Source organism: Lycium barbarum, chromosome 8 (assembly GCF_019175385.1).
Source record: "Lycium barbarum isolate Lr01 chromosome 8, ASM1917538v2, whole genome shotgun sequence".
Classification (NCBI taxonomy): Eukaryota; Viridiplantae; Streptophyta; class Magnoliopsida; order Solanales; family Solanaceae; genus Lycium; species Lycium barbarum.
The window spans coordinates 17946126-17972571 of NC_083344.1; the positions used below are offsets into that span (position 1 = coordinate 17946126).

Sequence of the window (26446 nt, forward strand, 5' to 3'; positions counted from 1 at the left end):
ACAAGAAATCATATCCAAGAAATAAAGAAAGTCAAATGCAAGTCAACATATAATATATTTATTTTTCATAAAAAAAGGGTGTGATAGATGGCGACTCTGCTGGGATAACCAGAATTCGAGCTTTATATGTTGACTTGCATTTGACTTTCTTTATTTCTTGGATATTTTGTATATATGGGACTAATGTGCTCTATTCCTGCTTATTTACTGCTTTGATATTGTTGAATTGCAATATATTTGTCTTCTCTCGCGCACCCCCTCTGAGTCTTCAATAATGCATTTTTGCCACAAAAACGGGAATTGCGACTACGCACCCCACTTCTGCTGAGATAAAGCCAGTGGGCCCTTGGTCCCTGGTGAAGAATTTATAGTCACACATGTTTAGGATGGGGAGGACCCACAACAAAGCTAGAAAGCGCTGCTACCGGTACGTTGTCCCTCGCCCGACTTGAGTCGTCCGCTCATTTTACAGCCAGTCTAGATACCTTTCTCCATTAGGTTTAACCTTAGTAGAACTGGAACACAGACATGGTATCCCTAGTAGGCCGCGCTTTGTTTGCATCACTTGCATTTGACCTAGTGGGGTTCGGCACAGGGGCCGAGTCCGTCTAAGACAGACGCCTGTTTCTCTTGACCAACATGTGCATCATATGTGCTATTTGCAATACTATTCGGAATGGTTGTTCATTGTTGATCGACTTTTGGGGTGATTAGTAAAACAAAGAAAGAGATTTATTATATACCCATATTGTTTTTAATAAACAACCAGAAAGAATCTAGTCTTTTGTGTTTTCACAACAAATTCTCAAGAAACAAAAAAAAAAAAAAACGAGTCTTTTGTTTTAAGTAAAATTAAAAAAAATCCTTTATTGTAGTAGTCTTCACAAACTACGCGGGCCTGATTCTCACCATCTGGTGTGATAAGTAGGAAACCTCCCTCAGGTTTGGCCCACCTTTTAAAAAAAATCATTTTAGTACTTTAGTTTTCGCATCTAGCCAATATTGCCAAGATAACCCTAAAATTTTGCTACAAAAGCATATAAGGGTTGTTTTTGTGAAAAATAGCCACTTTTTACATTTTTTTTAATTTAATTTTATTTTTCTCTTTTCTTTTTGTGTTTAGGTCTTAATCCGAAGGCCTTTTTATTTTTCTAAATAGGCAAAAATGATACCGATGAGATGTGATATGAGGACAAGAGATGAAGCAGTTGAAGAAGTCAATGAACCCCTAGAGTTTATGATTGCAGACAAAACCCCACCTTTACTCCTGGCTTGGTGGAACGATATGGGTCATTATCTACAGACCCCGATATTTAAACATCTAGCATTCCTCACATATATTATGAGAATCAGCCCTGACAGGGAGCTAATTGAGGCTTTAATTTCATTCTGGACTCTGCAAACAATGTCTTCCGCTTTAGAGATTTTGAGTTGACTCCTACACTGGAAGAACTAGGTGGTTTCACAGGGTTAGGAAAGAACCTTCGTAACAAAACACCTCTAGCTCCGAGAAATGTTAGTGGAAATAAATATTTGGAGCAAATGCACCTTAACCACCCTCGTATGGCATGTTTGGAGAATGGATGGGTTACTTTCGAGTTCTTATATGAGAGATATGGAAACAAACAAGGATTTCTACAATGTGGAAAGCAACTAAAAAATGGGAATCACTACTTTACATGGGAAAAGAATAGGCAAGAAGCATTCATGGTAGCTTTCCTGGGAACCATGGTTTTTCCTAGATGAGACAGAAAAATCGAAATTCGTTTGTCTGGGATAGTCACAACTATGATGAAGAGAGAAGATTCCACCATCTTACCAATGATCCTAGCTGATATATATATCGTGCTTTGACTGAATGCTGAGAGGGTGAAAAATATTTTGAAGGTTGTAACACTTTATTACAAGTGTGGTTTCTAGAGCACTTATACCGCCATCATTACCAGTCAAAATTCAAATCTGATTGGAAGAGCAATATCTTAGATCATCTAGACCGGGTGGAGGAATTAAGGAAAAATTTGCCAGAGGGCGTCAAGGCTTGGGTAGAGTATCTTCGTGAGTTAACAGCTTCTCAGATTACTTGGAATTATCATTGGTTTCCTTCGGCGGAGGTGATCCACATGTCTTTTTATCAGCCTTTTTTTGTTCTAATGGGCCTCAGAGGGTTTCAGCCGTATGCTCCGCTTCGAGTTTTACGCCAGCTAGGTCAGAGGCAAATCGCTCCTATTGTTGAGAACATGCAGAATTTTGTATGGGAGGTAAAATCAGAAGATCAGCGTCGAGAATCAGAAGCTCAGAGAATTTGGGGTGGTCATCGGGTCCTAGGTTTGAGTACTATGATAGAGGATCGTGATCAAGGAGAGGTAGATCCCCCGTACTTTTACTGGTTTCATGATCAAGCTCCCCTCAAGGTTAGGCCTGAAGGGTCTGTGAAAGAGGCAAGAGACAAGGAGGCAGAGGTTGAGGTCAGAATCAAGCAAGCTCGGTTTGAAGTTGAAGAGAACTATCAGTCCACTCTACATGCTCTTGATAAAGAACTAAAAACTGCCAGAGAGGATTTGGCTCAGATGGAGGCAGAAATGGATGCTAGAGTTAAGACAGCCCAAAAAACGGTTGAGAGGAAACATCACTCTACAATTCAGACCTTATACGAGGACTTGGGCATTGTTAGAGAAGCCGTTGATGTGTTACAGAGAGTGCTCGATAAGAAGGGAGTCTTCTTTGATGCGGAGAAAACGCGTTTTGAAGATGAGAAAGCTCAATTCTTGGCCTTGCAAACTCGACAACAAGCTGAATTTGATAAAGAAAGAGTTCGGTTTGATGTAGAAAGGAACCAATTAATGAATGACCAAGCAAGAATTCGAAACCAGCTTGAATTGGCATTGAACCGTGAGGCAGGTATAAGAGAGATAGCCACTACTCGCCAGCAGCAAGTCCAAGGCGAAATTATCGAGATGTTAGAGAACATGTCCACAATTTAGTTGTTCATACTGCTTAAAGTTGTCTGGACTGTCAGGGGATGGATTATGAGCAATTTGCTAGAAAGATACCTATCTTCGCATGCCACTTTGCAGCAGAACTAAAGCAAATATACCGCATGTTAGGGGGCCAGAAGCACCTTGAGCAGATATGCATTGGTTCACATAGAAGATCGCAGATTTTCGAAGATTGAAGTTTAGTTATAATTATTAGGGGTTTTAGTTCAGTAGTTGTATTTTGAGGATGACTCTTTTCGAGTCTTTATTTTTAGTTTGTTTTGGATATTCTAGTCCTGTTTTAGTCTTTTCGAGTCTATGGTGCCTTTCTTCCTGGTTATTTTCCTTTACTTCTTTGTATAGAAAAATACTAAAAAATATGTTTGGTTGATTCAAAAAATCCAAATTTGTTCTTTTTTTATGAACTACGTAATGCTCTGATTCATGTTTAACATGATACGTAGGCATCCCTTAATGGGTTCAATCAAAATGTTGCAAAATCACTGAAAGAGAAAATTGAAAAAATAAACAAAATAAGAAAAGTGTTGAAAGGAATTCACCCAAAGCCGGGATGAAACATGAAAGCTTTCCGATGCTTATATTAGATATGAAATAATTTAGATACATGGCATACAACGTGTGGTTGATATCTGCAAAATGCTAAACCCTAACTTGTTTGTTCTTGTCTTAAAGATAAAGTGGTTGGTTTGTGGTTGAACTGGCTCCTCACGAATCTAACACAAGGTCTAAAGGAAAGGGGATAATGGCCCATAAGGATGGAAACGAGTTAGACAATGACGAATCTCGAGGTCAGATGGTTCAACATGAATCAGCATCAGCAGAGGAAGTAAGGATGTTGAGATAACAAATGGCTGACATGTACCAAGCTTGGATGAATGGGCAAACTCCACCACCTTCAATCCCTGGATTCCCGGATGTGACTATGTCAATTCCCATTGAAACAAGTGATCCACTTTTTCCTACTGGATTTGGTCCAAATTTTAACATATCCAACACTTCGGGAACTTCCACTGTGCGCCCTCCAAATGCATGCCCTCAGAAATAACCCACTTTTCATCCCCACTGTACAAACTACTACAATCCCTCAACCAACATTGGTACAGAAGTCCAATAATGATCCTTCATCTCAAGGTCACCATGATCAATATTATTCTCCGAAATTGACTTTTAAAGTCCCAGACTCATATAACCCCTTTCAGCAGTATAGTTCCCCCATCGAGATCGAGAAAACTGCTAAGAACGAGGAACAAGAAGAAATGGCCAGAAAAATGAAGAGTCTAGAGCAGAGTGTGAGGAATATGCAAGGATTAGGAGGTCAAAAAAGCTTCTCATTCAGAGATTTGTGCATGTTCCCCAATGTTCATTTTCCCCTTGGGTTTAAGACTCCGAAGTTTGAGAAGTACGATGGTCACGGTGACCCCGTAGCACACTTGAAGAAGTATTGCAATCAACTAAGAGGGGCAGGGAGTAAGAAAGAATTGCTTGTGGCATATTTTGGAGAAAGTTTAGCAGGGATTGCCTCAGAATGGTTCATCGACCAAGATATTTCTAATTAGCCTACATGGGATGGCATGGTACAAGATTTTGTTCGACAATTTCGGTATAACATTGATATTGTGCCTGATCGCAATTCTCTCACCAGTATGAAGAAAAAGCCTACTGAGAGTTTTAGAGAATATGCTATCAAGTGGAGAGAACAAGCATCCAGGGTCAAACCGCCGATGAAGGAGTCGGAAATGATTGATGTTTTCATCCAGGCACAAGAACCTGATTACTTCCACTACTTGCTTTCCGCAGTGGGAAATACATTCGCAGAAGAAATTAAAGTTGGGGAAATGGTTGAAAATGGCATCAAGTCCGGCAAAATTCTGAGTCAGGTAGAACTCGATGCTACCACCCAAGCAATTCAAAATAGGTCTGGTGGTTTTGGAAATCGAAAAAAGAAAGAGGAAGGATCCATGATGGCATCAAGGTCCAGTGCTGCTCAAAAGGGGACAAACCACCAAGTCCAACAGGGACAATCCAATTCACCTCAACATTTTTATCCGTATCAGGATCCTCACTACTCAATTGCCCCACCCCAATATACGATTTTCAACACCCAAGCATATGCCCGACCTCCTCAACGCCAACAAGTGAGGGCGCCTGCTCCACAAGGCTTTCGTCCCCAACAACATAATTTTCAAGCACCTTATGATTCACGTCCTAAGACTGATTATGTAAGAGAGCAAGGACAGAGGGAAAACTTCACCCTAATTGGAGAATCATATACAAGCCTACTGCGGAAATTGATACAATTGGGTTTGATTGAACCTATCATGCCGTATAATGTGAACCCAAGTGCAAGAGGTTTTGACCCCACTGTTAGGTGCGATTATCATTCTAACACTCAGGGTCATACCACAGAAAATTATTTTACTTTGAAGAGAGCCATTGAGAAGCTAATTGATGACAAAGCAATTGTGATACATGACGAAGAGGCTCCGAATGTCACCAACAACCCACTTTCTGCTCACAACAATGCTCATGTTGTTGGGATGATCTGTGACGATAAGGAATACAAGCAAATAGGCAAAACAGTAATGGAAATTGACACCCTAAAAGAAGGGTTGGGTATTGTCACGACCCGACCAGGGGCCGCGACGGGTACCCGGGGCTAACCATCGAGCACCCCTCGTTCTACTGTTTACCACACTCACGTAATGCTCTTTTATCAATCTTACACTTAAAGCATAAGAAAGTTCATCTTTCATTAAAAAACATAAATACTTTTATATGCACAAGCCTTTTGGTCATTGAAATAATATATATATATATATATATATAGATAGATAGATATGTACGTGGTAGCAACTTCGTGAGACCATACCACCCACACTACGTATCTACGAGCCTCTACTAGAGTACTAGACATATGGGCGGGACAGGACCCCGTCGTGCCCAAAACATACATGTACATAAGAGGATAACCATAAGCACCTCCGGAACAATGGAGTTCTCTCCAAAAGCTAACAGCTTCTACGAGTCTGGATCCGGGTCACCTCCCTGTCTACCGGTGGGCATAAACACAACGTCCAAAGAAAACGGACGTCAGTACGAACATTGTACTGAGTATGAGAGGCATAAATAATAATATCACATCAAGGAAATAAAGGAAGCATCAATAAGGAATATCTGTATCTGACTGTCAAGTAGGAAGGGAGTGATGCATGCTGGCTTATTCATAATCACCGTCATATCATATATACATAAATATATAAGTTGCCCGTCCATATCGGATGGGTGTGATAATCATTAGCCTGCGTCCAGGCCTCCCGCGTCTGGGGTACCATCTCATGCCGCCCACTAGTGGTGTCTGCCCATGCCATCTGGCCATGGTGTGTAGCTGCCCGCCTTAGCGGTGACTGCCCGACCAAATAAGCGCGGTGGTATATCATCATCATAATATGCTCATCATAATGCATACATAAAGACTTAAGGTTAACTATGCTTTATCGGGGTGACGTAAGGTTGTGATTCCCCGATTCCATTATGGAGCACTCATTAACATCCTGTCTCACCTTGAAGGGAATAGTATATGAGGTGAGTGTAAGCAATAATGACATCGTTAACGTTTTAACAACATCATATCATGAACATCTAGAACTTCCATACTTTAACTCATTACCTTGTGTAGCTAATTAGGGATATAGGCTTATATCTTTCCGAAACTTAAAAGATTCATGGAGAAGAAAGAAAGTCATGCTATAAGATTCATGCCATTAGAAATAAAGGACTAGCCTCACATACCTTTGTCGTTTAACTATCTTATCGCTTGATCGTCCTCCTTCGACGCTCGCGTTTCTACCTTCGAGAGGAATCGTATTAACATTAGTCACTCGGCTATAAGAACATTCTATCATTTTAGGGAAAATTGGGCAGCACTTCCTTTGTTTACACTACTTTTCCCACATTCTATATCAACTCCCAAAGTTAATAACAACATTCACAATATAGCAACAACGATCATCATTTATCTACACTTACTACAATTCACCATTTCCCTTTGATTTCTCCACAATTATGATTATAACTCGTTATCGCGTTTTCTCATATATAATACTTATTCCATGGTCTAAATGTCTCTTATAACATATACACAATCTCAGCATACCAACATTCATAATTCATCCCAATCACTATTCAACAATAGCACTATTCACACATTCATGACCCAATTTCTATGTCTTTCCACAATTCAAGTGTTTCAACTTTCAACCACTCAAAACATATAAAAGGGGCATAAAACTCACCTTAGATGATGGATGAACAACCTTTGAGTGGAACTTCTCTTCTTGCACCAAAACCCTAACTCACTTTTCTTGAGTTTTCTTGGCTTAGATGAACTTTTGTTGGGTTTCATAAACTTGATTTCATGGATTTGGTGCAATTGACCATGGTTTTCCTTTGATTTCTTATGGGTGAATTATGGAGAAGGTTCTAGAGGGTTCTTGGAGAGAGGAGAATGAAAATGAAATGAAATAAAATGAGGGAGGGTCCTTATATTAAATCATGAAATCGGCCCCGTCCGAGATGTACGGTGCGATCGTCGGAGCGTCGATCTGGCCGTCGAAGTCATTAAATTTCCAGTGAGCAATCTGTCATTTCCTTCCATTCGACGGTGAGAAGGACGGTTCGTCGAACTGATCGACGGCGCGTCGACTTGTTCGTCGAATGGTCCTTGCTCCAGCTCAGTTTTACGGCACCATCGACGGAGCGTCGACTCGTCTGACGGTGCAAAGAACGACCGTCGAACCCCCTTTCGTAGAAATGTGGTGAAGTTTTATTTGATGAACTTTTCTTTCTTGCCTCTAACTTCTTTGGAATATTAGTTGGAATTAGTAAGTATCCCTTCTTACTTATAGGGACATCATGTACCTTAACTTTCGTTAGCCCTTTTCACCGCTCAGCAACCCAAAGTTTCGAGGTCTAACATTTTCCCCCCTTTTGGAACATTCGTCCCCGAATGTTAAGTACTCGAGAATTCTACCAAACTTTCGCCAGAGTTTCCCCTGTAATATGGCGCTGCCATCCTGTCACAACAACCCATAATATTCTGCCTCACAGGGCTACAACACAATAAAACTCTGAGAAAGGCTTACGAAAGCTCCCAAAGATAGGGGACATAACATCTGAGTAATGATGGAAATAGGGGTGTTCAGATACTCTAATTATTACACTTCATTTATTACATACATACCTTATATTGCCGGCGTTTTATTTTGGACCTCTCCTGGGGGTTGGAATAAGTGTGGATACTTGAATTTCATTTTCTCTTCTGCTTCCCAAGTTATCCTTTCTCGATTGTTATTCCGCCATAGGACCTTAACTGAGGCCATTTCCTTGTTTCGAAGTCTTCGTACTTGCCGGTCTAAGATGGCAATGGGTACTTCTTCGTATGCCAACCTTTCTTCACCTAGACATCATCAATCGGAACAATCCTCGTAGGATCTCCAACGCACTTGCAGAGCATCGAGACGTGAAAGACTGGATGAACTGGGTCAAGCTCTGAAGGCAAGTCCAATTCATAGGCTACTTACCCCACCTTGCAGATAATTTTGTAAGGTCCGATGTACCGAGGACTTAACTTCCTTTTCCTGCCAAATCTCATCACCCCTTTCATTGGCGACACCTTAAAAAATACCCAATCCTCAACCTGAAATTCCAGGTCTCGCTGGCAATTGTTCGCGTAGGACTTTTGGTGACTTTAGGCTGTCAGCAATCGATCTCGGATCACTTTGACTTTCTCTACCGCTTGCTGAACTAATTCAGGGCCCATTAACTGTACTTCCCCTATTTCGAACCATCCAATTGGGGACCTATACTTTTTTTCCATATAGGGCTTCATACGGAGCCATTTGGATACTGGAATGGTAGCTATTGTTGTAAGCAAACTCAATAAGGGGTAAATGATCATCCCAGCTACCACCAAAATCTAACACACAGGCCCGTAGCATATCTTCCAAAGTTTGAATAGTACGTTCGGCTTGTCCATCGGTCTGTGGATGAAATGTTGTGCTAAGCTTCACCTGGGTACCTAGACCTTCTTAGAAGGATTTCCAGAATTTAGCTATAAACTGTGCTCCCCTGTCTGTAATAATGGATAAGGGAATACCATGAAGTTGCACAATTTCCTTGAGATACAGCCTCGCATAATCTTCTGTGGAGTATGTGGTCTTGACTGGAAGAAAATGAGATGCCTTTGTTAATCTGTCCACAATTACCCATATAGAATCATACTTGCCTCAGGAACAGGGCAATCCTATCATAAAATCCATATTGATAATTTCCTATTTCCACGTAGGGATTTCCATTGCTTGCAATAATCCTCCTGGCTTTTGATGTTCGATCTTTACTTGCTGGCAATTTGGGCATTGGGCTACAAATTCTGCTATGTCTCTCTTCATGCCATCCCACCAATATATCAATTTGAGATCATGATACATCTTTGTTGCGCCTGGGTGAATAGAATACCGAGAATAATGAGCTTCTTCCAGAATTCGTCGGCGCAATCCTGCCACATTCGGAACACATAGCATGCCATGGTACCTAAGGATCTCATCCATCGAAGTTTTAAATAGAGATCTCTTTTTCTCATGAAATGTGTCTCGGTGGTGGCTCAACTGCGGATCTTCATACTGACGCTCTTTCACTTCTACACTCAGAGACGAAACCGTGGGATCATTAATACCAATTCCTGTACTACCCGAATCAACTACATGCACTCCAAGATTAGCTAGCTGGTAAAGCTCACGAATCATTTCTTTCCTTTCCGGGGGAACTTCACATAAACTACCCATTGATCGGCGGCTAAGCGCATTGGCTACTACATTTGCTTTTCCAGGATGGTACAAAATATTCACATCATAATCTTTCAGCAACTCTAACCACCGCCTCTGTCGCAGATTTAACTCCTTCTGCTTGAAAATGTATTGGAGACTTTTGTGGTCTGTATAGATATCAACATGCACGCCATACAAGTAATGTCTCCATATTTTTAATGCATGAATAACTGTAGCTAATTCGAGGTCATGAGTTGGATAGTTCTTTTCGTGCTTCCGCAGCTGTCTCGAAGCATAAGCAATAACTTTACCGTGCTGCATTAACACACATCCTAATCCAACACCGGAAGCATCGCAGTATACCACATAACCATTTGACCCTTCTGGGAGTGTTAAGACTGGAGCTGAGGTTAATCTGTCCTTCAACTCTTGAAAACTGCGTTCCCAAGCATCATTCTATTGAAATTTAGCTGACTTCTGGGTTAGCTTCGTCAATGGGGATGAAATAGATGAGAAGCCCTCTACGAATCTCCTGTAATAACCGGCCAATCCCAGAAAACTACGAACTTCTGTAGGTGTCGTAGGCCTTGGCCAAGTCTTCAAGGCTTCAATATTTTGAGTATCAACTCAAATACCATCATCCGAAAAAACATGGCCCAGAAATGTCACGGAATTCAGCCAAAACTCGCACTTTGAAAATTTTGCATATAGTTCTCGTGCTCGAAGAATTCCAAGTACGATACGTAAGTGATCTGCATGTTCTGATTCGGTGCGAGAATACACCAGAATATCATCAATAAATACTATCACAAATAAATCCAAGAGGGGCCTGAACACATTATTCATCAAATTCATAAACACGGCCGGAGCATTAGTTAACCTGAACGACATCACCCGGAATTCATAGTGGCCATATCTTGTTCTGAAAGCTGTTTTGGGAATATCTTCTTCTCTAACCCTCACTTAATGATAGCCCGACCTCAGGTCTACCATAGAAAACCACTTGGCACCCTGCAGCTGATCAAATAAATTGTCAATCCTTGAGAGAGGATATTTGTTCTTGATCGTCACCTTGTTCAACTGCCTATAATCGATGCACATTCGTAGGGAACCATCTTTATTTCTCATGAACAAGACTGGTGCTCCCCACGGCAATGAACTGGGTCTAATAAACCCCTTTTCAAGCAAATCTTTTAGTTGCGCCTTTAGCTCTTTCAATTCTGCCGGAGCCATTCGATAAGGAGGAATAGCAATAGGCTTGGTGTCCGGCAACACATCAATGGCGAAGTCAATTTCTCTTTCTGGAGGAAGGCCTGGAAGTTCATCTGGAAATACATCCAGAAATTCATTTACTACCGGAACAGATTGGAAAGTTGGCGACTTTGCTTCGATATCATGAACTCGGACTAGATGATAAATGTAGCCTTTGGCTATCATCTTTCTTGCCTTGAGATAGGAAATAAACCTACCTCTTGGAGACGTTGTATTACCCTTCCATTCAAGCACGGGTTCTCTCGGAAATTGAAATTGAACTACTTTCATCCGGCAATCAACATTAGCATAGCATGAGGCCAACCAGTCCATACCCATAATTACATCGAATTCTAACATTTCAAGCTCAACTAAATCAGCTTTAGTCTGGCGATTACATATCACTATCACACAATTTTTATACACTTACCTAGCTATCACGGGATCACCGACCGGAGTAGATACCTCAAAAGGTTTGATTGGCTCAGGTTTCCCCCCAATGCGACCAGCAAAATACGGGGTATTATAGGAAAAAGTAGAACCCGGATCTATCAAGGCATATACATCATAGGAAAATATGCATAATGTACCTGTAACCACATCGAGGGAGGACACAAGATCCTGTCGTCCGGCTAATGCATATATACGGGGCTGAGTGGCACCTGAAGTAGATGATCCCCCTCGGCCTCTACTTCGGCCTGCTGGAATCTGAGGAGTCTGCCCTATTAGGGACATCGAAGAGGAGCCAGCTGCTGATCCTGTGGGCTGAGTCCCCACTCCACCACTCGTCGACGGGCAATATCGCATCATATGCCCAACCTGGCCACAGGCATAGCAAGCATCCAAACCTGACACTGTCCGAATGTAGTCTACCGCACTGGCTTCATCGCGGTACTGAGGGTCTCCTCTGACTATAATCTTCCCTGAACTGAGAATCTGAGGCCCTCGAGCTCTGACCCTGTCCTGAACGAAAGGAGCGATCAAATCTCCTACCCGTGAATCGAGAAGGTGCACTAGTCACTGACTGGCCCGAATGTTGGGAATAGGTCTGCCTCGATCCCTCTCTATAATCACTGCCTGCCCCCATAGATCTGGCCCTCTTACTTTTCCTTCTTTCAATATCACGATCACCTCTCGGTAGTAGTTGTCGTCCCTCTAGGTTCTGGGCATGGGCTTGTATTCGGGAAATATCCATCCCTTCTTGTAGCGAAGCCGTCAAACAATCCTTCAACAAATATGGCCCCAAGCCACTCATGAACCTGTGCACCCTGTCTCCTATATCGGCCACCATAGTCGGGGCATACCTAGCCAAGGAGTTAAATTGCAGGCTATACTCCCGGGCACTCATATTTCCTTGCTTCAAATTTAGAAATCTGTGCGCTCTAGCTCAGCGGACCTCGGGTGGCAAATAATGGCTGATGAAGGCATCGAATTCTTGCCAAACTGGAGGAGGCACATTCTCTCCTCTTGATAAGACCCAGTTATTATACCATAAGACTGCCACATCCTGGAGTCGATAAGATGCCAACTCCACGGAATCCGTTTCGGAGGCATGGACAATCCTCAACGTTCTCAACATTTCATCAATGAGACCTTGCGGGTCTTCATCCGGCTTTGACCCGAAAAACTCCGGAGGATTTAGACTCATAAAATCACGGGCTCTGGTACTGGCTGATCGATCACTTGGGCCTGTATTCTGCCGCTGTACATTAGCGGCAACCAACTGTGTCAATAGCTGTATGGCCTCGGTCATTTGTTGACCCAAAGCAACTGGTGAAGGGATTGGAGCTGGAGCTCCTCTTTGTTCTTCCACATTAGGCGGGGTGGAGGAAGTATTAGATAAGGCCTCATTATGTGATTCTCCTTCTTCTATATCTGTTGGCGGCTCTCTTACTACTCGTCTGTTTGTCGTAGTTTTGCCCTTCTGGGCGGCTGTAGCATTTCCTTTTGGCGGCATTTCTGAAATCACAACACGCTATCGCACGATCTCATAAGAGGAAAGATGGTCATTTTTCCTAAATGCCCTATAGCCTCTTGTTATTAGCGTGGCGTGCAACACACCATAAACAAGACTCTACTAGACACGGCTCGTTGACACTTCCTAGGACTGAACTGCTCTGATACCACTTTGTCACGACCCGACCAGGGGCCGCGACGGGTACCCGGGGCTAACCACCGAGCACCCCTCGTTCAACTGTTTACCACACTCACGAAATGCTCTTTTATCAATCTTACACTTAAAGCATAAGGAAGTTCATCTTTCATTACAAAACATAAATACTTTTATATGCACAAGCTTTTGGTCATTGAAATAATATGTATATATATATATATATATATATATATATATATATATATATATATATATATATATATATATATATATATATATATATATATGTACGTGGTAGAAATCTCGTGAGACCATACCACCCACACTACGTATCTACGAGGCTCTACTAGAGTACTAGACATATGGACGGGAAAGGACCCCGTCGTGCCCAAAACATACATGTACATAAGAGGATAACCATAAGCACCTCCGGAACAATGGAGTGCTCTCCAACAGCTAACAGCTTCTACGAGTCTGGATCCGGGTCACCTCCATGTCTACCTGTGGGCATGAACACAGCGTCCAAAGAAAACGGACGTCAGTACGAACATTGTACTGAGTATGAGAGGCGTAAACAATAATATCACATCAAGGAAATAAAGGAAGCATCAATAAGGAATATCTGTATCTGACTGTCAAGTAGAAAGGGAGTGATGCATGCTGGCTTACTCATAATCACCGTCATATCATATATGCATAAATATATAAGCTGCCCGTCCATATCGGATCGGTGTGATAATCATTAGCCTGCGTCCAGGCCTCCCGAGTTCGGGGTACCATCTCATGCCGCCCACTAGTGGTGTCTGCCCATGCCATCTGGCCATGGTGTGTAGCTGCCCGCCTTAGCGGTGACTGCCCGACCCAACAGGCGCGGTGGTATATCATCATCATAATATGCTCATCATATTGCATACATAAAGACTCAAGGTTAACTATGCTTTATCGGGGTGACGTAAGGTCGTGATTCCCCGATTCCATTATGGAGCACTCATTAACATCCTGTCTCACCTTGAAGGGAATAGTATATGAGGTGAGTGTAAGCAATAATGACATCGTTAACATTTTAACAACATCATATCATGAACATGTAGAACTTCTATACTTTAACTCATTACCTTGTGTAGCTAATTAGTGATATACGCTCATATCTTTTCGGAACTTAAAAGATTCATGGAGAAGAAAGAAAGTCATGCTATAAGATTCAAGCCATTAGAAAGAAAGGACTAGCCTCACATACCTTTGTCGTTTAACTATCTTATCGTTTAATCGTCCTCCTTCGACGCTCGCATTTCTACCTTCGAGAGCAATCGTATTAACATTAGTCACTCGGCTATAAGAAAATTCTATCATTTTAGGGAAAATTGGGCAGCACTTCCTTTGTTTCCACTACTTTTCCCACATTCTATATCAACTCCCAAAGTTAATAACAACATTCACAATATAGCAACAACGATCATCATTTATCTACACTTACTACAATTCACCATTTCCCTTTGATTTCTCCACAATTATGATTATAACTCGTTATTGCGTTTTCTCATATATAATACTTATTCCATGGTCTAAATGTCGCTTATAACATATACACAATCTCAGCATACCAACATTCATAATTCATCCCAATCACTATTCAACAATAGCACTATTCACACATTCATGACCCAATTTCTATGTCTTTCTACAATTCAAGTGTTTCAACTTTCAACCACTCAAACCATATAAAAGGAGCATAAAACTCACCTTAGATGATGGATGAACAACCTTTGAGTGGAACATCTCTTCTTGAACCAAAACCCTAACTCACTTTTCTTGAGTTTTCTTGGCTTAGATGAACTTTTGATGGGTTTCATAAACTTGATTTCATGGATTTGGTGCAATTGACCATGGTTTTCCTTTGATTTCTTGTGGGTGAATGATGGAGAAGGTTCTAGAGGGTTCTTGGAGAGAGGAGAATGAAAATGAAATGAAATAAAATGAGGGAGGGTCCTTATATTAAATCATGAAATCGGTCCCGTCCGAGATGTACGGTGCGATCGACAGAGCGTCGATCTGGCCGTCGAAGTCATTACATTTCCAGTGAGCAATCTGTCATTTCCTTCCATTTGACGGTGAGAAGGACGGTTCGTCGAACTGATTGACGGAGCATCGACCTGTTCGTCGAATGGTCCTCGCTCCAGCTCAGTTTTATGGCACCATCGACGGAGCGTCGACTCGTCCGACGGTCCAAAGAACGACCGTCGAACCCCCTTTCGCAGAACTGTGGTGAAGTTTTATTTGACGAACTTTTCTTTCTTGCCTCTTACTTCTTTTTAATTTTAATTGGATTTAGTAAGTATCCCTTCTTACTTGTAGGGACATCATGTACCTTAACTTTCGTTAGCCCCTTTCATCGCTCAGCAACCCAAAGTTCCGAGGTGTAACAGGTATAGTGACAAAGTTCGCACAAGAAGCACTGTTGATTGTAAAAGGTGCAAGTTCTAATACAAATCTCAAAAGCTCGGGGAATTTGATATTGTATGTCCCTGGAGCCACAAAGAAAAAAGAGATATTAGTGACTGGACTAAAATTATATGTTCCTAGTGGTTTTCCCAGGTTTGGTCAAAATCAGAATGGTTTAGGAAAGATGACAGAACCAATTGTGATAAAGCACATGACACAACTTCCAGTGACAAACACGAAAACTGTCCCATGGAACTACAACAAAACCACCGTGACTTACAAGGGCAAAGAGATTGTTGAAGAAATAGATGAAACTGGTGGCTTAATGTGTTCTGGAAAGTGTTATACTCCAGAAGAATTAAGGAGAGCCAAACAAGCCAGGGATAGCCAATTTCCAGTGAAAAAACCTATTACCGAAGAAGAGGCTAAAGAGTTCACGAAGAAGATGAAAGTTTAGGATTACTCTATTGTTGATCAGTTGAGAAACACTCCTGCTCAAATTTCATTACTATCTTTGCTCATATATTCTAAAGTGCACCGTCAAACATTGATTAGAATTCTGAACGAGGCACGTGGTTCAAACAAAAAAACCGTAAGTCACTTGGAAAAGATGGCCAATAGAATATTTGAGGTGAATAGAATCACTTTCACCGACGATGAGTTGCCTGTGGAAAGAGCCGGACATAACAAGGCTTTGCATTTAACTCTCAAATGTGAAGAACATTATGTGAAAAGAGTCATAATTGATTGAGGCTCGGGTGTGGACAGCTGCCCCCTCTCTACTTTGCAGAGTTTTAAAATCAACACAGATAGAATTCGTACTAACAATGTGTGTGTTCGAGCTTTTGATGAGGCAAAAAGAGACACCATTGGTGAGATTGATCATACTTTAAAAATTGGACTTGTTGATTTTGGGATCACATTCCATGTTATAGACATGGACACTTCCTACAACTTTCTTTTAGGAAGGCCATGGATCCATGCATCCAGAGCGGTGCCATCTACTTTACACCAGGTTGTCAAGTTTGAATATGAGAAACAAGAAATTATTGTTCACGGTGAAGATGATCTTTCAATATATAGAGACCCTTCCATCCCATGCGTCGAGGCCAAGGAAGGTTGGGAATCACTCGTATTTCAGACCTTTGAGATAGTGGCAGCTGATCAGTTTATGGAAGGGAAGCCTATCCCAGAGCCTCGTTTATCATGTACTTTAGTCATGGTGGCTACACAAATGCTGCAAAATGGTTATGAGCTAGGAAAGGGCTTGGGGGTGTCGTTGCAAAATGGGAAAAGAGTAGAAAAATAAGGTTTGGAAATTGCCAAAGCCAGTTCCCCACATTGCCAAGTCTTTTACTAGGTCACGTCTTGAAGAGAATAAGGACATGCCTCTCCAAGATGACGTGGACGAAATATGTCAAGGTCTCAAAGAAATATTCTATGGGGTAAACATGGTTCAGATTGGTGAAGGCCCTAGTCATGCAGATGTGCAACTTATTGGCCCAGAAGTCAAGCTCACCAACTAGGATGCTACTCCCTCCCCACAAGGAAGGAGTCTAGGTAGTTTATTTTGCTCTTTTTCCTATATTTGGATTATTCTCTGGGTGGTAATCCAGATAGTTTAGTTGCTATGCTCTGATGTTAACCCTTCTATCCTTTCCAATTCAATAAATTGAAGTTTCAGTCTCTTAGTCAATTCTATCTTCTCCTTTTCCCTAATTTTGTTATTTAATTTTCATTTCAGTTTCATTAATGCCGACTTTAATAACATGTCATGCATGCGAAATTCACGTCCAGATCTTAAAGAGTTGTCTAATCGCAAAACGACGAGTCAAGAGGTTGATGAATATGATGAAGAAGAGGCTTTTGAAGAAATAAAAAGGGAACTGGATCAATTTGAGAATAAGCCTAAGCCTAATCTAAATGAAACTGAGGCAATTAATTTGGGAACTTCTGAAGAAACAAGAGAAACAAAGATAAGCATTCATGCCGAACAAAAGACTAGAGATGACACAATCCATGCTTTGTTTTGAATATAAAGATGTGTTCACTTGGTCATATGATGACATGCCGAGTTTGAGCATTGATCTGGTAGTGCACAAACTTCCTACATACCCTGATTTCCCACCAATCCAACAAAAGCAAAGAAAATTTAAGAAAGAGGTGAGTGATAAGATTAAAGAGGAAATCATGAAACAATTGAGTGCAAATGTGATCAGGGTCGTCCGATTTACTACATGGCTAGCAAATGTTGTGCCTGTACCAAAGAAAGATGGAAAAACCAGAGTTTGTGTTAACTATAGAGATTTGAACAAAGCCAGTCCAAAGGACAACTTTCCCTTGCCTAACATCCACATTCTTGTTGACAATTGTGCCAAACACGACATTCAATCTTTTGTGGATTGTTATGCTGGGTATCACCAAATTTTGATAGATGAAGAGGATGCAGAAAAGACCACCTTCACCACCCCGTGTGGTACTTGCTATTACAGGGTCATGCCATTTGGTTTGAAGAACGCAGGGGAAACTTACATGAGAGATATGACTACTATCTTGCATGACATGATGCATAAAGAAATCGAAGTGTATGTCAATGATGTGATCATTAAGTCCAACACTCAAGCTGACCATGTGCGTGATCTAAGAAAGTTCTTTGAAAGATTACGCAAGTACAACCTCAAGCTCAATCCATCCAAGTGTGCGTTTGGAGTTCCATCCGGGAAATTTTTGGGGTTTACAGTTAGCCGGCGAGGAATTGAATTAGAACCCTCCAAGATAAAGGCCATTCGGGAATTACCGCCCCCGAAGAACAGACCTGAAGTCATGAGTCTTCTTGGTAGTTTGAACTACATCAGTAGGGTCATCGCTTAGCTCACCACTACATGTGAGCCCATATTCAAGCTGTTGAAGAAGGATGCCGCCGTCAAGTGGACAGACGAGTGTCAAGAGGCTATTGATAAGATTAAGGAATATTTATCGAACCCTCCAATGCTTGTCCCGCCAGAACCGGATAGGCCTTTGTTTTTGTATCTGTCAGTGATGGATAATTCCTTTGGGTGTGTTCTAGGACAACATGATGCCACAGGCTAGAAGGAACAACCGATCTATTATTTGAGCAAGACGTTCACAAGCTATGAGGTAAAACACACATTTTTAGAAAGAACGTGTTGTGCTTTGACTTGGGTCGCCCAAAAACTGAAGCACTATCTTTCATCCTATACGACTCACCTCATATCTCTAATGGATCCTTTGAAGTATATCTTTCAGAAACCTATGCCGAGTGGAAGGTTGGCAAAGTGGCAGATTTTACTTACGGAGTTCGACATTGTCTATGTCACCCGCACCGCTATAAAAGCACAAGCATTGGCCGATCATTTGGCAGAAAACCCAGTTGACGATGAGTATAAGCCTTTGAATACTCACTTTCCTGATGAAGAGATTAATTCAGTGGAGGAAGAAGTTCGCGATGACAGTCACGTCTGGAAATTATACTTTGATGGAGCGGTCAACATTAAAGGTGTCGGGATTGGGGCAATTCTCATTTCACCAATGGGGCATCATTTTCCCGCCACGGCATGACTTCGTTTTATCTGTACCAATAATACAGCGGAACATGAAGCTTGCATAATGGGTTTAAACATGGCAATACATCTGGATGCACATGAGTTAATAGTTTTAGGAGATTCTGACTTACTCATTCGGCAGGCTCAGGGTGAATGGGAAACTCGAGACATCAAGCTCATTCCATACAAACAATGTTTGGAGGACCTTAGCAAAAGGTTTAAGTCAATCGAGTTCAGATATATTCCCAGATTTCACAATGAGTTGGCTGATGCTTTGGCCACCTTAGCCTCAATGCTTCAATACCCAGGCAATGATTACATTGATCCGTTGGAGATTCAGATTAGGGATCAACACGGTTATTGCAATACAATTGAAGTAGAGCCAGATGGTGAGCCATGGTATCACGATATCAAAAGATTCCTAAAAACAAAAGAATATCCAATACATGCCGATGGAGATAAAAAAGAACTATTAGGCGACTTTCCAATGGTTTCTTTCTGAGTGGGGAGAGCTTATACAAAAGGACCCCGGATTTGAATTTGTTGAGATGTGTGAATACCCAAGAATTTGAAATCATCATGAATGAAGTGCACTCAGGAGTATGTGTCCCGCACATGAAAGACTATGTTCTAGCAAAGAAGATTCTTCGAGCATGATACTATTGGCTTACTATGGAGCGAGATTGTTTTCTCTTTGTTCGCAAGTGTCATCAATGCCAAATTCACAGTGACCGGATTCATTCGCCCCCTTCGGAGTTGCACCCTATGTCTGCTCTTTGGCCTTTCGTAGCTTGGGGGTAGATGTTGTTGGGCCAATTGAGCCAAAAGCTTCTAATGGGCACAGATTCATTCTAGTTGCCATTGACTACTTCACCAAATGGGTAGAAGCTGTTATGTTCAAATCAGTCACCAAGAAAGCGGTGGTAGACTTTGTTCATTCTAACATCATATGTCATTTTGGTATACCAAAGACCATTATCATGGACAATGCAGCCAATCTTAATAGTCATTTCATGAAAGAGGTATGTGAGAAATTTACAATTGTGCATCACAACTCTACCCCTTATCGGCCCAAAGCCAATGGTGCTATTGAAGCTGCAAACAAAAACATCAAGAAGATCCTCAGGAAAACGTTACAAGGATCCAGGCAATGGCAAGAGAAATTGCCTTTTGCTCTTTTAGGGTACCGCACGACTATCCGCACTTTTGTTGGCACAGCTCCTTACTTATTGGTTTATGGAACTGAAGGTCATACCAGCAGAAGTAGAGATCCCCTCTCTTCGAATCATTGTTGAAACAGAGATTGATGACACTGAATGGGTCAAGTCTAGACTAGAACAATTGTCGTTAATCGATGAAAAGCGGTTGACGGCGGTTTGCTTTGGCCAGTTATACCAGCAAAGGATGGCTCGCACTTAAAACAAAAAGGTGCGTCCAAGACATTTTGAGGTGGGCCAACTTGTTGTGAAACGCATCCTTCCGCACCAAGAAGAAGCGAGGGGAAAATTCACCCCAAATTGGCAGGGCCCTTATGTTATCAAACAAGTATGGTCAAAGGGAGCTTTGCAGTTGTCTGATATAGAAGGAAAGGTGGTTGATATAGCCATTAACGCAGACTCAGTCAAAAGATATTATGTTTGATATGCTTTCACTTCGACGCTACGGTACTTGGCATTTTCAGGTTGGGATTACGAAAGGCTATTGTTCTCACTATCCAAACACCGGTCACCTCATTCTAGCCCTTTTGAGCTTTGTTTACATTTTCTTTGTTTTCCCCTCTTTGGAACTAATGTAGCGCAAAAAAAAAACAAAAAAAAACAAAAAAAAAAAACAAAACAAAACAAAACGAAACGAAAAAAAACATCAAATGTGTTTATTGAACTACGTTCGACCTGATTCCTAAAAGGATATGTAGGCAGCCCTATTTCGGGGTTCGATCCCACCACTCAAAAGAAAAAAAAACAGATTTCTCTAGTATTCGAAGAAACTGGGACATTTTTTTTTCGAGATAATTCATAAAAATGTTCCAAAGTTTTAATTCAATCTATGATTCTTTTTTACTTTCCCCTTTAAGACCTTCTAATCGATCTTTGAGAATGCCAAATCAGCGTGCCACGACTATGGTGCTGTATACAATGCTTTATTTAAACGTAAAGGAGGAAAGAAAATATGAGAGAGTCTTACGGGTGAAAATCCTTACGGGCACTATAAGGCGATAGTAAGTTAAGAAAAAAAAAATGAGAGTCTTATTAGTGAAAACCCTCACGGGCATTATAAGACGATTGTAAGTTTAGAAAAAAAAATGAGAGACTCTTATTGGTGAAAACCCTCAAGGGCACTATAAGATGAATGTAAGTTGAGAGAGGTCAGTTGGTGAAGACCCGCAAAAGGAACCATTGATCGAATGAGTTTCTTCTATTTTGTCATGAACATGATCAAGGTAGAGAGCTCGGTTTTGGATTGAAGGGTACTATATCTTGAGATTTAGACAGCTCAGACGGATCAAGCGTGATGTGATTCTTCGAGTTAACAAAGAACCAATTGACCAGGATCTTATTCATGAAGCGATTGATGGGCAGAATTCAACAAACGGACGTAAATCGGGCTATACTTCTTGAAATTATGTGATATCAAGACGAGCAGAAAGATGACGATTTGAACTATAAAAATAACTATTGAATGGTTTAAATCAAGTAAGTATTGAAGGCGGAATGATGTAAAGAAAATTAGGGTTCTGGATATGCCTAGAACGAATTTTAATCAAGAAACGTGTTCCTGAATGATCAAGAACAAATAAAGTTCCTAAGTCACCACTTGAAATAAACTTACGTGATAAAGAAACACCACACGCTATTGAAAACAAGATAAATACTATCACCACCTTGCTTGGAACCAAAAACAAGGATAAAGAAGACCAAATAGAGAAAATAACTCTATTGCAAACTAGGGTTTATGCTCAAAAACTTGAATAGTATATTTACAAGTCATGAGAATCCTTTATATAGGTTTAGGCTCTCTTCTTTTATGTCTACAAATCCCTATTATACTCTAGAAAGGAAATAACTAAAAACACGGAAAGTAAAATCCCTATTCTACAAGGAAAAGAATAAAGAAAACTAGAATCCTACTAGAACTAGGATAAAGATCCTACTAATGATAGGAAATTAAATCCTACTATGATATAAATCAAGAAACAAGAACCTATTTAGAAAAGGATTCAAGAAACAAGAATGGGAAATAATCTTCAAACTTGAGATTCTTGGACTTTTCTTTTTCTTGAATTTCAGTCTTGTCTTTCTGGATTTTCTTGAATTTCTTGATATTATTCATCTTTCATCATTGATGTGATTCTTCGAGTTAACAAAGAACCAATTGACCAGGATCTTATTCATGAAGCGATTGATGGGCAGAATTCAACAAACGGACGTAAATCGGGCTATACTTCTTGAAATTATGTGATATCAAGACGAGCAGAAAGATGACGATTTGAACTATAAAAATAACTATTGAATGGTTTAAATCAAGTAAGTATTGAAGGCGGAATGATGTAAAGAAAATTAGGGTTCTGGATATGACTAGAACGAATTTTAATCAAGAAACGTGTTCCTGAATGATCAAGAACAAATAAAGTTCCTAAGTCACCACTTGAAATAAACTTACGTGATAAAGAAACACCACACGCTATTGAAAACAAGATAAATACTATCACCACCTTGCTTGGAACCAAAAACAAGGATAAAGAAGACCAAATAGAGAAAATAACTCTATTGCAAACTAGGGTTTATGCTCAAAAACTTGAATAGTATATTTACAAGTCATGAGAATCCTTTATATAGGTTTAGGCTCTCTTCTTTTATGTCTACAAATCCCTATTATACTCTAGAAAGGAAATAACTAAAAACACGGAAAGTAAAATCCCTATTCTACAAGGAAAAGAATAAAGAAAACTAGAATCCTACTAGAACTAGGATAAAGATCCTACTAATGATAGGAAATTAAATCCTACTATGATATAAATCAAGAAACAAGAACCTATTTAGAAAAGGATTCAAGAAACAAGAATGGGAAATAATCTTCAAACTTGAGATTCTTGGACTTTTCTTTTTCTTGAATTTCAGTCTTGTCTTTCTGGATTTTCTTGAATTTCTTGATATTATTCATCTTTCATCATTGATGTGATTCTTCGAGTTAACAAAGAACCAATTGACCAGGATCTTATTCATGAAGCGATTGATGGGCAGAATTCAACAAACGGACGTAAATCGGGCTATACTTCTTGAAATTATGTGATATCAAGACGAGCAGAAAGATGACGATTTGAACTATAAAAATAACTATTGAATGGTTTAAATCAAGTAAGTATTGAAGGCGGAATGATGTAAAGAAAATTAGGGTTCTGGATATGACTAGAACGAATTTTAATCAAGAAACGCGTTCCTGAATGATCAAGAACAAATAAAGTTCCTAAGTCACCACTTGAAATAAACTTACGTGATAAAGAAACACCACACGCTATTGAAAACAAGATAAATACTATCACCACCTTGCTTGGAACCAAAAACAAGGATAAAGAAGACCAAATAGAGAAAATAACTCTATTGCAAACTAGGGTTTATGCTCAAAAACTTGAATAGTATATTTACAAGTCATGAGAATCCTTTATATAGGTTTAGGCTCTCTTCTTTTATGTCTACAAATCCCTATTATACTCTAGAAAGGAAATAACTAAAAACACGGAAAGTAAAATCCCTATTCTACAAGGAAAAGAATAAAGAAAACTAGAATCCTACTAGAACTAGGATAAAGATCCTACTAATGATAGGAAATTAAATCCTGCTATGATATAAATCAGGAAACAAGAACCCTATTTAGAAAAGGATTCAAGAAACAAGAATGCGAAATAATCTTCAAACTTGAGCATCTTGGACTTTTCTTTTTCTTGAATTTCAGTCTTGTGTTTCTGGATTTTCTTGATTTTCTTGATATTCTTCATCTTTCATCATTAATGTGATTCCTCGAGTTAACAAAGAACCAATCGACCAGGATCTTATTCTTGAAGCGATTGATGGGCAGAATTCAACAAACGGACGTAAATCGGGCTATACTTCTCGAAATTATGTGATTTCAAGACGAGGAGAAAGATGACGATTTGAACTATAAAAATAACTATTGAATGGTTTAAATCAAGTAAGTATTGAAGGCGGAATGATGGAAAGAATATTAGGGTTCTGGATATGACTAGAACGAATTTTAATCAAGAAACGCGTTCTTGAATGATCAAGAACAAATAAAGTTCCTAAATCACCACTTGAAATCAACTTACGTGATAAAGAAACACCACACGCTATTGAAAACAAGATAAATACTATCACCACCTTGCTTGGAACCAAAAACAAGGATAAAGAAGACCAAATAGAGAAAATAACTCTATTGCAAACTAGTGTTTATGCTCAAAAACTTGAATAGTATATTTACAAGTCATGAGAATCCTTTATATAGGTTTAGGGTCTCTTCTTTTATGTCTACAAATCCCTATTATACTCTAGAAAGGAAATAACTAAAAACACGGAAAGTAAAATCCCTATTCTACAAGGAAAAGAATAAAGAAAACTAGAATCCTACTAGAACTAGGATAAAGATCCTACTAATGATAGGAAATTAAATCCTACTATGATATAAATCAAGAAACAAGAAACCTATTTACAAAAGGATTCAAGAAACAAGAATGGGAAAAAATCTTCAAACTTGAGCTTCTTGGACTTTTCTTTTTCTTGAATTTCAGTCTTGTGTTTCTGGATTTTCTTGAATTTCTTGATATTCTTCATCTTTCATCATTGATGTGATTCCTCGAGTTAACAAAGAACCAATCGACCAGGATCTTATTCTTGAAGCGATTGATGGGCAGAATTCAACAAACGGACGTAAATCAGGCTATTCTTCTCGAAATTATGTGATTTCAAGACGAGGAGAAAGATGAAGATTTGAAATATAAAAATAACTATTGAATGGTTTAAATCAAGTAAGTATTGAAGGCGGAATGATGGAAAGAAAATTAGGGTTCTGGATATGTCTAGAACGAATTTTAATCAAGAAATGCGTTCTTGAATGATCAAGAACAAATAAAGTTCCTAAGTCACCACATGAAATAAACTTACGTGATAAAGAAACACCACACGCTATTGAAAACAAGATAAATACTATCAGCACTTTGCTTGGAACTAAAAACAAGGATAAAGAAGACCAAATAAAGAAAATAACTCTATTGCAAACTAGGATTTATGCTCAAAAACTTGAATAGTATATTTACAAGTCATGAGAATCTTTTATATAGGTCTAGGGTCTCTTCTTTTATGTCTACAAATCCCTATTATACTCTAGAAAGGAAATAACTAAAAACAAGGAAAGTAAAATCCCTATTCTACAAGGAAAAGAATAAAGAAAACTAGAATCCTACTAGAACTAGGATAAAGATCCTACTAATGATAGGAAATTAAATCCTGCTATGATATAAATCAGGAAACAAGAACCCTATTTAGAAAAGGATTCAAGAAACAAGAATGGGAAATAATCTTCAAACTTGAGCATCTTGGACTTTTCTTTTTCTTGAATTTCAGTCTTGTGTTTCTGGATTTTCTTGAATTTCTTGATATTCTTCATATTTCATCATTAATGTGATTCCTCGAGTTAACAAAGAACCAATCGACCAGGATCTTATTCTTGAAGCGATTGATGGGCAGAATTCAACAAACGGACGTAAATCGGCCTATACTTCTCGAAATTATGTGATTTCAAGACGAGGAGAAAGATGACGATTTGAACTATAAAAATAACTATTGAATGGTTTAAATGAAGTAAGTATTGAAGGCGAAATGATGGAAAGAAAATTAGGGTTCTGGATATGACTAGAACGAATTTTAATCAAGAAACGCGTTCTTGAATGATCAAGAACAAATAAAGTTCCTAATTCACCACTTGAAATAAACTTACGTGATAAAGAAACACCACACGCTATTGAAAACAAGATAAAGACTATCACCACTTTGCTTGGAACTAAAAACAAGGATAAAGAAGACCAAATACAGAACATAACTCTATTGCAAACTAGGATTTATGCTCAAAAACATGAATAGTATATTTACAAGTCATGAGAATCCTTTATATAGGTCTAGGGTCTCTTCTTTTATGTCTACAAATCCCTATTATACTCTAGAAAGGAAATAACTAAAAACACGGAAAGTAAAATCCCTATTCTACAAGGAAAAG

At 39.7% G+C, this 26446-nt stretch overlaps 1 protein-coding gene and 1 pseudogene across 1 annotated transcript; both read left to right on the forward strand.

Annotated features, from left to right (window-relative positions):
• Positions 1-4567: 4567 nt before the first annotated feature.
• On the forward strand, positions 4568-16077 carry LOC132607732 (uncharacterized). Its single transcript, XM_060321812.1, has 2 exons — positions 4568-5609; positions 15605-16077. Exons 1-2 carry the CDS (start codon positions 4568-4570, stop codon positions 16075-16077), a joined length of 1515 nt encoding a protein of 504 aa, XP_060177795.1.
• A 3170-nt stretch (positions 16078-19247) lies between these two features.
• LOC132607733 (uncharacterized) lies at positions 19248-19840 on the forward strand (annotated as a pseudogene).
• Positions 19841-26446: the final 6606 nt, after the last annotated feature.

Coding starts and splice junctions, on each gene's coding strand:
- LOC132607732 (XM_060321812.1), top strand. CDS start 4,568: ATGGTACAAGATTTTGTTCGACAATTTCGGTATAACATTGATATTGTG. Junction 5,610..15,604: donor CACCCTAAAAGAAGGGTTGG/GTATTGTCACGA, acceptor GAGGTGTAACAG/GTATAGTGACAAAGTTCGCA.